We start from the raw sequence: 12,552 nt of genomic DNA on the forward strand, positions 1-12,552 counted from the left end.
CTAGGACCTTCATTTGTACAGATCCAGAATTCTCAAGCCTCAGCGACGTCCTGTCAAACTGAAGAGTGAGGAGCACAAATTTTAGAGAGGAGGAAGAGATCCCGGCGAGCTATTCAACATAAATAGGAAGAGTTTGAGAGATCTGCATCAGTTCATCCATTTCCTTAAGATCGTACCTAGCTGCGATTCTCGAGAAGAGTGATTATCTCGCTTCGCTGAGATAGTTACTTCAATTTCTTGTCTTCTTCACGAGGCAACGAAACCTTTATATTGGATTTGATCAGTCTGTGGTCCACGGATAAACCCCGGCATAGGCCAAGACGCCACGCAAGCAGCGGGTGATAAACGTCTGTTGTGTGTGTTTTTTGAGAAAGTTGTAATATTTATTTTTATTTGTTTAGATCATTGTAACGACTAAAGTTGTGATGAGTCAGTTAATGAAAGAACAAACTTTCCACTGAAACACGCTGGCGACTACAGTGAGAGCCAACAGTATTGTCGTCGAGGCTGTCATGCCGCAACTGAAGATCAAGATCGGTTGATTCAAAATCGAGTACGAGTTCGGCGAAGCCAAGTTCGAGGAATATTTCTCCTCGTTTTCATCAGAATCCTCCTCTCCCTGCAAGTACGGAAAGATCTCATCTTTGAAGGAGGTGTATTCGTCGAAAAAAGGCTACAAATGTCTCTGCTCGCCACACGGAAAGATCTCATCTTTGAAGGAGGTGTATTCGTCGAAAAAAGGCTACAAATGTCTCTGCTCGCCACAGCTCTTCCCCAGTAAAGGAGTTGTTCAATCAAAGTACGCCAACTCTGACAAAGAGGGTTCATCAGAGGCAACGCTAATGCCAAGCTCGTCAAATTGCCAAAGCGTTGGAACAAGTCGATGGAGTTTTCTACTACACAGACTTGGAGTCTAGGAAGCATCAGGTAATTTAACCGCCTCAACGGTAAGTTGCTGCTACTTCCATTGATCCATCAACGGGAGAATGAGTTCTTATCAAAAGGACTCATTCAACCTCGATGGAGCGCATCCAAAAATGACGGGCACATGCTGTATGCAGGCGTGCCTTTGTACGAAAAGCTCAAGGCATACAAAAGAAAGAGGTGGCCAAAAAACCACTGAAATCCAAACAAGTTTGGGTGCTGAAGGCCAAAATAGCACCGAAATCAACTCAGAAAGCCTCTGATCCCGCTCCTCTTGCTCCCGCACCTCCAGCGAAGCCTTGCGGCAGCATGGATCTATCAAAATTTAAGATTTCGATGAATGATCACCTGGGTACTCTACACGAAGATCGAGGAAAAGATCTGGTGAATAAAACTCGAGTAATTCCTCATGCTGAGAGTAATACAAACACTCCGATCAAGCCAAAGGCCACTCAAAGGTGTCTCACTACCTCCAAACAAACCGGGTCACCTCATTGTACATGTTCATGTATTGTGCACAAGAGGACCCCTCGCATCGATCACCTGGGGTTCGTATTGGAACACAGGAGCCCGTTAAGATCTCACGCTCGCAAGGGGCTGGTTCTAAATATGTGACTCCTGATACGACCTTGGATCATTCAAAGACGACAACGAATCATCCCGAGAATGTCAACAATGTTCTTAATCCCTAAAAGAAGACATGTTTGTCAAAAGACAACGTTAAACTTAAGGCATCACACCAACAAGCGATGGATTGCTCCAATGAGCTACACCATCAGACTAGGGGTGTGAATAAATCCAAAAAGGATGATGTCCAAAAAGGATGACTGTCCATGTGAGAGGCTTATCAGGATGGTATTATCGAAATGTAGCTGCCTCAGGACCGTTTCACAAAGGGTCTCGATATTTAAGAAGCTTGCCACTAAAGCGTCGAAGCCTAAGACAAAATGCTTCCACGAGAGAAAATCCACCATTTAGGATGATGAATTCCCTAAAGTCACCATCAACATGATTGACAAAGGAAAATCAACACGGTGCTCGAATGATCCTAATCTTGACTTTAGCCCGGGAGGAAAAGTCAATCTAGGAATTGCCCAACGAATGTCTCGGCTCCAGTTAGAAGTCATCAGATATAGGAATTATCCGAGGATGCACAAAGGACTGTCTTCAGATAATGAGCTGTCAGACACTTGCTCCGCAGTCGCTTCAGATGATGAGCCCTCAGATACGTGTTCTGCAATTACCTCCAATGACACAATATCCAGCATGTGGAAAGCAAGGGAATCGTTCATGATCACCCCAGATCAAGTGGCTCAAATGCTTCAAGAGGCTTTAGCTCGACAGCGAGAAGAACTTAGAGCTGAAATAAACATGCAAATAGAGCTGAACATGCAACGTGTGAGGGAGTTACATGACCAACAACTTCAAGCTTTGTCAAATCAACAAGGTGAATCCAGCCACCGCACCTAGAACGTCGTAGTTGACAATGATCTAGAAGTGGATGAAGTCATCATGGCTGACACCCCCCTAAAAAAATACTGAGAGTAGTCCAATCATACCCCTCAATAACACTGGAGGTGGTTCAAATGCACCCCCTAAAAATAAAAACACTGGGGGTGGTCTAACTCATTCTCCTCAACAGCCTTCGAATGAAGATGTGGATGATGACGAGATGATAAAAGACCTGGAAAATAAGGTTAATGCCTTAATGTCTGCTTAAGAAGTGAGGAGAATGGGCATTCCGTACCCATATCCAAGAGAGTGGGATTCAATCTTGTACCTGCCGAAGTTTAATTTAAATAACTTCACGCCGTTTGACGGGAAAGGTTCGCCTACTCAGTATCTAATTTATTTCAAGTTCCACCTGGGAGTGATCTCTGGGAATGAACCCCTGATGATTCGGTCATTCGTGGACACCCTTCGTGGGGCGGCCTTCGATTGGTATCGACATCTCAAGCCGAGGAGCATTAATTGCTGGGATGACATGTAAAGTTCGTTCCTCAACAACTTCTTCAACAATGATACCAAAGTATCGATCAGAGCTCACACAAACACGCTGGCGACCATAGTAGGAGCCAACAGTCTCTTTACCGAGGCTGTCATGACGCAACCACGGATTAAGATCTCGGTTGAAGAAGAGGTCTAGTACGAGTTCGACTAGGCCAAGTTTGAGGAATACCTCTCATCATCCTCATCAAGATCTTCCTCGTCACGCAAGTATAGGAAGATATCAGCATCAAAGAAGGCTCAGGATGACTCTCGCCTAATTGTTGCTAAGGCTTCCCTTCGCAATGATCCTCTGACATCCAAGGAAGCCGAGATTTTAGATCATAATGACTCCTATTTAGTCCAAGAGTTATTTAATGAAGGTGCGCCAATTTTGATAAAGAGGGCTCATTAGAGGCAACACCAACACCTCACACGTCAACTTGCCAAGGCCTTAGAACCGGTTGACAGGATTTGTTATCATACAGATCTGAAGTTCAGGGGACGTCAACTTGCCAAGGCCTTAGAACCGGTTGACAGGATTTGTTATCATACAGATCTGAAGTTCAGGGGGTGCCAAGAGCCTCAACAGCAAGCAAACGACCCCTCCTCCAAGCTATCCGCCAGCGAATGGGTCCGTATCAAAAGGACTTGTTCAACTCTGGAGAAGCGCATCCAAAAACACCACATGCATGCCTTAGCATGAAAGGCACAAGACACGAAGGAGGACAATGTTGCCAAGAAACCACCAAAACCACGCTAAGAATGGAGGCCGAAATCTAAAACAGTGACTCAGACAAGCGCCGAGACACCCAAAAATTACGAGCAAGCCAAGCGTGTGTTGGGAACTTTTGTTTTGATGATGATTTACAAACAATTTACATCTAATATTGTTTTTTTAGTGTTTGTGTTTTGTATTTATTCTAGGCAAACAATATGTTTGAGGATGGATGGAATCGAGCATTCATGATCAAATCCAATGGATTTGGCGGAATAGTAGATTGAAGCAATATAATTCAAGTTGAAGATCCAAGTTCAAGCTTCATCTACAAGTGTACCAAGAAGAGCTTCGTTGAAGATCACAAGCTTGGGTATATTTAGTTTAGGTTTTTATATTATGTGTGTTAGTACTTTAAGCTCAATCATACACACACATACACGTTTTGGTTTTTATATATATAGAGTCATATATATATACATGTTTTGGTTTTATAGTTTTCAAGTTTAAATATAAAACAAATGAATATAATTGGTAAATAAATACTTGTTTCATGTTTATATGCCTACATAAGATTTCATCAATATCATATTCATTTAATTCAATGAAATCATGTTTTATTGCATAATATGTATATTTTGAGAAAATACTGTATTCATTGTTTATAGACTTCATAATAATAGTATACATCTTTCTTTAAGTTTATAAAATCAGTTTACAAAGTTTTAAAAGTTTGTTTAAATCAATATGTCAAAAACATGTATGTTTAGTTTCATGTTTTTGGATATTTTTGCAAAATGATGATATTTTACAAATGGGAGGTGATTTTTTAAAACCAGTTTTTATAACATGTGTATTATTATGTCTACAATATATTTTACAAATGGGAGGTGATTTTTTAAAACCAGTTTTTATAACATGTGTATTATTATGTCTACAATTATTTCCCAAAGTTTTATATTTTTTTGAATTTGTTTGATATTTTTAAAGGTAGTTTAAAAATCTAATTTCTGTTTAAAACATGCTGATATAGTGTTATTAGTCGATTGATCAGTCGACTGATGAAAGTGCATGCAATTATAAAAAGTTTATGTTTTGTTTTGGTTGACTGACCAGTCAACTAATAAAGGTTGTCAGTTAACTAATGAGTTAGAAAATACCTCTAACGGTCAGCTCATCAGTCGACTGATGAAAGCCGTCAGTCGACTGATGCTGTAACGACTAGTTTTTTCTAGCCCGTTCTAGTTTTGGTTTTTTGGTCTTTTTGCTTTTTTTTCTCTGTGATTTGGAGTCTCTATAAATACCCATCATACCTCAGACCAAAACTATCTAAGAGAATTAAAAAAACAAGTTTAAGGGTGTTTAAGTTTGGTTTTAAAAGAGTTTGTTTCTGAAGAGATTTTCACAAGAGGAAGAAGAGATCATCCTTTGGTGTTTGAGCTTCAACTCATCTCTCTCTCTCTTGATCTATAGAAAAGTTTTTTTAAACTCTATTTCTAGCTGTTTATTATTTTTGTTCATAATTTCCATAAGCTAGAATTTTATTTGAGTTTAGTTTGTTTTGATTATACTCATTGTTCACACACAATTTATTGAGCTTATTGTATTTCATACATAGTATAATTTAGGTTGTGGGGAGTGTGACTTAGAGAGTGAGCTTTCATTGTATTCTCATCCATAGTAGAGAACAAACATTTATTGTATTGAGCTATTATTGTGAGGTTCACTTTGTATTACATACTACACTGAGAGGAGTGTGTGGTGAGAGACGGGATCGTCCCAAGAGGAGTGGGGTAGGTGGTAATGCTTAGAGAGAGGTTGTAATCGCTTGAGGGAGACACATGCTAGAGACCAAAACTTAAGGTGATAGTTAGTGTGTTTACATTATGAGTGATTGTAAAGTTTTCGGTGAGCTAGGAAACCGAGTGTGAGGTGTAAACGTTATTCGAGTAAGCGTAGAAAACCCGGTTGTGATAGTAGAGATCTCCTCGAGGTGAGGAGTGGAGACGTAGGTCGTGGGGACCAAACTCCGTGATCATATCGTTTGTTTATGTTTGTCATTGGCGTTTATGTATATTCATGCTTATTGTTTATATCACCTTGCTTACATTTATTTGGCCCACTATCTAGTTTAGTTTGTTTACCCATATGATATTTGTATATCCTTGCACATATATTGTTCATATCTCTTATGTTAGGATATATTTGTTAGTAAAGTTTTTAATTTGGTATAAATCGGATCCACCTCAAGCTAGCCCGCGTCATGGCCAAGCCAGTTCAGCCTGGCCGGTACTTGCCTCGCCTCCCATGACCATTTCTGAGTCCTCGTCTGCTTCTGTTCCTATTCAAGTTGATCCAGTACCTTTGGTGAAATCCCACAACAGTGTGGATCTTTCCTGATTCAAGATGAAGATCACAGATCGCCTTGGTCCTTTGCATGAGTATCGAGGCAAATTTCTGATCAAAGAATGCTTGAATCCGGTGAATGAATCCCGAGTGGCTATTCAAGCTGGGGGTCGTACACGCACTCCCTTCAAGTCAAAGCCATCCCATGAAGGGAAAATTTCGATAACCGTCCGCTTGGGGTTATGTGTCAAAGTCCAAGAGCCCATTGAGGTCTCACGTTCTCGTTGGCGTGGTTCCAAATATGTGACTCATGTTAATGCTAATAAGGCATCACGGCTCTAAAGAAGACATATATGTTACATGATACTGATAGGTTGCTCTGGCCACAACGCCAATGAGTTGTATTATCGGGCTGGGGGTACCAAGAAATTTTGAAAGAGAAGTATCCTAGAATCGGACTCTCACTGTTCTTGTAAGAGGTTAATCAGGACAGTATTATTAGAGTGTAGCTACCCCAAGACCGCTCCACGGAGGGTCTCGATATTTGAAAGAATCTCCACCGAAGTGTCCAAATCTAAATCAAGATGCTTCTACAAGAAGAAACCTGCTAGTCATGATGACGAGCTTCCAGAAGTTACCATCAATGTAGCCGATAAAGGAAAATCGACAAGGCGTTACAACCCTAACTCTTTCTTGGAGGCATCTCAGTGCATAGCTTGGTTACAGTCAGGAACTAGATGACCTAGACCGGATAGAGGACACTCCTCGAAGGATGAAATATTAGACGCCAACTCTATGGTCACTTCTGATAATACAGTGTCCATCATAGAATAATCTCATGAGGCGTTCATGATCAACGTTGAACAAATGGCCAAAATCCTCGAAGATCCTCTGGGCAAGCAAAAAGAGAATTTTAAATTTGAAATGGAAATGACTGTGCAACGGATAAGGGAATTGCATGATCAACAGATTCAAGTTTTATCAAATCAGATTGGTGAATCTAGCCATCGTAATGCTACTAATCAAGTAGATAGCGATTCAGACGTGGATAGAATCTCAACGCTAAAACCCATCCGGTTGACCAAAATGCTGGGGTGGTCCCACTGAGGATGACAATGCTGGGGGTGGTCCAGTTGCTCCTCCCCAAAATCACCTGAAGGAAACTGCGTGCGAGGACGAGAAAATGAATGACCTGGAGAGCAAGATCAACGCACTGATGTCCGCTCAAGAGGTAAAGAAGATTGGTATTCTATGTCCCTACCCAAAGAAGTGGGAGTTAATCTCGTATCTGACAAAGTTCAATCTAATTAACTTCACACCGTTCGGCAGAAAAGGCTCACCCACTCAACACCTAATTTACTTCAAGTCTCACCTGGGTGTGATTCTGGCAATGAACCTTTGATGGTCCAATCATTCGTTAGCATCCTTCACAGGGCCGCCTTTGATTGGTACCGCCGTCTCAAATTAGAAAGTATCAATAGCTGGAACGACATAGAAAGCTCGTTCCTCAACAACTTATTCGATGATGACACCGAAGTATCGATTGGAGCCCTTTTGGATGAGAACCAAAAGGATAGGGAGTCAGTTGATAGCTTTGTTAAACGCTTCTGTAACAAGGTAATGAATTGTAGGGATCTTGTCACAGAGGAATTCATCTTGCAGACACGTCACAACAATCTCTCCATTGATGTGCTGGAAGCCCTGGCGGTCATGCCATCCATAATATGGAAAGAATTAAAATTGCATTAGGAACAGGCTGAATGCTTTCTCAAAAGAAAAAAGCTTGAAAGAGGCTAACCGGTGACTAACCCAACGAACTTGAATTTTTCTTCTCGTAATAAGGGAAAGCACCTACAGCGGCTGTTGACGCTAATCATACGTCATAATAGTAACCTTAGAAGTAGCAAAGGACTCCGGATCTGAGACTCTAAAAAGAGTACTCCTTTAAGGATGAAGAGGTTCTAGCTATATTCAAATATCTCCTTAAAAATAACAAAATCAAGCTGCCACCTATTATGAATCAGGAGAAAGCTAACAACACTTTGGATCCAAAATACTATGTGACCATAGGAGGATCCTTCATCCCACCAAGGCTTGCTTCACTCTCAAGAATAGCATTCAAGTCTTGGTTGATGCCGATATCATAACGCCGAAATGAGCCGTATGAGAACGGTTTTCTACGATGAGTATAAGAGTTTAAACTATTTCTCCCCTTCTTCTGATGGGTATATAAGGTTAAACTACTTCCCTTATTTCTAATAACGGGAAGTTCCTATAGAATATTTGTAACATTCCAAATTTTTTTTCCCTTTCATTGATCGGATACCGTTACCGACACCAATCCATAAATTAGTAGATTCTTTTCTTTATTGCATCTCATATAATCTTCTAGTATGAGAATTTAACTTAGCTAATTCTCATATTGTGATCTAGTTAACTAAGTCATAGCATGCATACAAACTTAGCATGTAAACCTAAGTTAACCATGCTTTAAACCTTGATTAGAGATAACCAAATTATTAAATACCTAATGTGAAACTCTCTAATTAACATAGTTATTATATTTGTTCAGCCATGTTAGTGGGGGAAATTTTGCATAAAACCCCTCAACTTTGGCCAAATTGAGGATTTCTCTTCACATGGGCTTATATATATTTGCCCTCCACCTCTCATTTTGCCATTCTAAAGAAAAAAAAAACTCTCCAAACCCTCATCCCTCTCCTCTGGCCAACCAAACCCCAGCCCCTCTTCTCTTGTAAAAAAAAAGAAGAAGAAAAATAAATAGATTCCATAAACCCTCTCCTCTGTAAAAAAAAAAATAGAAGAAAAATAAATAGATTCCATAAGCTCCAAACATTGAAGAAGAAGGAGAGGAGAAAGGAGTTAGTTGAGGATTTTGGAGGAGGAAGTGAAGCAAGTCTCAATACTAGGTATAATTCTCTTTTGCATGTTGTTGTTAAGAACATTAGACTGAGATTATAAGATTTAATTTAGATTTAGTCTTGCATGTAACATTTTAGGGCTTGCACGTCAATGTTATCTTGAAACAGAAATTTCGTGCAGAAATTTCCAGCAAGATACACTACCACTAAACAGATCATAACTTTCTTTGTATATATCCAAATGAAGAAATTCTTTTTGTTCTAAAACCTAGACTTCCGTGGCTTTCATTTGAGTCCCTGTTTGTTTAATTATGAGATCATTCACTTATTTTAAAGTATGGTTTAACTCAGTGCATGTGTCTGAAACTGTCTGCCTGAGTTATGTCCTTTGTAAAGAGCATATATCTCAACATATACCATGCATGTATAAAATTCTTTCTGTTATAGAAACTACACTTTCGTGGCTTTCATTTGAGACCCTGTTTGTTTAATTCTGAGATCATTTACTAGTTTAAAAGTATGGTTTAACTCAGTGCATGTGTCTGAAACTGTCTGCTTGAGTCATGTCCTTTGTAAAGAGCATATATCTCAACATATACCATGCATGCATGAAATTCTTTCTATTTCTAAAACTCTAATTGGACTTGGAATCTAACCCATCATATCACTTATATACCAAATATGAGCTCATTTGTATAGTGTTAAGTACCCGAAATAAATTATTTATTTCAGATAGTAACCTATGTTTTTCTGCTATAGTTTTGATATGTGTAGTTTTCTGAGAGCATGACTCTTACTATACACCATGCATTGATGTAAAAGTTTTATATTCTGAAATTAGACTCATAATGGAGTCATTTGAGACTAGTTTCATGCATTTTGGACATCAATTGCTGTACCATCTATTCACCTAAATCTGCTGCATGTACACTACTTAGGTTGCTGTGCATATTAGAGATATTAGATGCAATCATCTAGGGTGTAGCTTATACCATGATATAAGTTTTAAGTTAAAGTTTTAAAAGACATAGTGTCTAGAATCTCATGTGGGTATACATGTATATATAGGACAGAGAATCTTGGATTCATTCGTTGGCCGAGAGGATCCCGACATAATCGGTAGGTAACCTTTCATTGTTTCCTCTCAAGTCTTTGAGAGTTCGATTGATTACTTTCTTGAAATTCCTGCGAGTTAGTTTCCCATGCTAATTGTATATCTTATCATTTTCATAATATTCCTATTTGATTCACCTCATGCATGGGCTCGTTGTTGATTGGTTAATCATTGCTATCCTAATGTTGTTTATTTCAGTTTTATACCTTCGATATCCTTGAATGATTTCATTGCAACAATTCGAATTGATTCGATGGTTCAACTATTGATAATGATAGTATTCCTCTCTTCGTTGATGATTGATTGTCTATATTCATGGATTATGCCCTGTGTGAAGTAAGCTTCACCGGTGGGTGGTAATGTTATAGTGTCCCGGTGGGACAATGCCCTGTGTGAGGACGCTCACCGGTGGGTGTATAAAAGCATGCGCGGTTTATTGATTATCCCATGATTGGGGAGTTTGGAATCCTGAATATTAGACCTTGATTATTCATCTTTACATGTTATTTCACTTCGGTCAATGATTACGATATAAGAATGGCAACTTAATGTTGAGACCCCGTTGTTCAAGTTTGATATCTATGTCTATCATTTTCATTCGTTCCCTTGGATTGTACCCGAGATTTTTATGGTTACCTATTGGGCCTTAGGCTCACCCCTATTGTTTCTGAATCCACTCGCAGGTCATACAACTAGCAAGGATAAGGGCATTGCAGACCCTGAATTTGAAGATTAGCTCCAGAGGAAAATCTTAATAGGGGTTAATTTATGTTCACTTTTGTAGTACCTTTGACTTATAAAACATGTATTAATGTTGTAGCCACTGCTATTATTGTAATATTTTGTATTACCCTTTAGTTCTCTTCTATTTTGGTATTCAATGGACTCTGCTGTCAACCTCGTGATCTTGGGTATTGCATATGCATCTCTACTGCTTTATTTTTCGCCCTTCAGTATATCTATGTTGTGATGTGCATAAAGATTTAGCAGGTCGACCCTTCTTATTACAGATAGGTCATGCTCAAATTTTTATGTACCTCCCAGAGGAGGGGCGTTACACAGTGGTATCAGAGCATAGGTTGACACCTTAAGAGCCCTACATTGAAATACCTAGTGGACGTAGGGATCTTTCTGGTCGGTGTCAAACACCAGTCATGGAGGAATTATCTTTCCATGACATTCTTGTGATATCTAGATTTCTATTAGGTTGGTTTTGTACCATTGGAGGCTGATAGGTGACTTCTGGTAGGAATGGCAGATTCAGATTCGAGTGTTTCTGAGATGGAAGGATCCATTAGCAGCGGGGAGGTGTGGTCAACACTTTCAGAGGATTGGGAGATCAGCTCTGAGGAGACTGACCCGGAGGAGACATTTAGGGAGAGAGTGGATTACTCTTCGATTAGCCATCACACTCGTGGGCAATTGGCGAAGAGTGGCGAGCTTGAGAATGAGGACCTTGAAGAGGAGGACTCTGAGGAGGAGGACCCCATAGAGGAGGATTCCGAGGAGGAGGACCCCGAGGAGGACCCTATAGAGGAAGACCCCGAGGAGGAGGACCCCATGGAGGAGGATCCCGAGGAGGAGGACCCCGAGGAGAACCCTATGGAGGATGAGGATCCAGCGGAGGAGCCTATGGAGTGGGAATTTGAGGTAGCACAATAGCCCCTACTTGATGAGTTCCAAGAGGGAATTCCACTTGGATGAGAGCTTGACCTGGATGAGGAGGATTGGATTTTACAAATGAAGAATATATTTTCAGTCTTAAGTTGCACAGAGGAGCAAAATGTGTCATTTGCCGCCTTCATGTTCAGAGGGGAAGCTGAACATTGGTGGAATACAACCTTAAGATTAGAAAGGGCTGCCCAGAGACAGATTGATTGGGATAGATTTGTGGAGCTTATGAATAAGAAATATATCCCGGAGAGTGTTAGGGATCAGTGGGCTATTTAATTTCAAGGTTTGCAACAAAATAACATGACTATCCCGGAGAGTGTTAGGGATCAGTGGGCTATTTAATTTCAAGGTTTGCAACAAAATAACATGACGGTCAAAGAGTATGAGGTTAAGTTTACTCAACTATTAAGGTTTGCTCCACATTTGATCGCTGAAGAATCAGATAAGGCCAAGAAGTTTCAAAGGGGACTCAGGGGAAATATCAGAGGGAAACTAGTGGCCCTCAGAATCAGGAACTACGCAGAACTGGTTGAGACTGCGTTTGAAATTGAGAAAGACCTGCTAGAGTATCAGGAGATCCGCAATAAGAAGCAGAGTTTAGTTAAACGCCCACGAACAGAAGGAGGTATCACAACCGATAAGTCAGCATCGAATCAGCCCGGGAGGTCAGCGACAACAAAATTTCCCTTTCGTCGTGATCGAGCAAATCAGCCAAATAAGTCAGCAGCCTGCCCTAGATGTGGCAATCATCACTCTGGATATTGCAAACTTAAACCGTGCATGTTTCGAGTGTGGTCAACCTGGGCACTTCAAGAGAGATTGTCCAACCTTGAGGAATCAAGCAATAACAGAGCGAGCACCAAGAGGAGATCACGCGGCTCGAGCTAATGCCTCACAGCAATCAAATG

General features: G+C 40.3%; 1 protein-coding gene across 1 annotated transcript; it reads left to right on the forward strand.

Moving 5' to 3' along the window:
- LOC109835271 (glutamic acid-rich protein-like) lies at positions 11,222 to 11,632 on the forward strand. The gene has a single exon (XM_020403252.1). The coding sequence runs from the start codon at positions 11,222 to 11,224 to the stop codon at positions 11,630 to 11,632; it is 411 nt and encodes a 136-aa protein (XP_020258841.1).

The sequence above is a fragment of the Asparagus officinalis genome, chromosome 3 (assembly GCF_001876935.1).
Source record: "Asparagus officinalis chromosome 3, Aspof.V1, whole genome shotgun sequence".
Taxonomy (NCBI): Eukaryota; Viridiplantae; Streptophyta; class Magnoliopsida; order Asparagales; family Asparagaceae; genus Asparagus; species Asparagus officinalis.

Coding starts and splice junctions, on each gene's coding strand:
- LOC109835271 (XM_020403252.1), top strand. CDS start 11,222: ATGGCAGATTCAGATTCGAGTGTTTCTGAGATGGAAGGATCCATTAGC.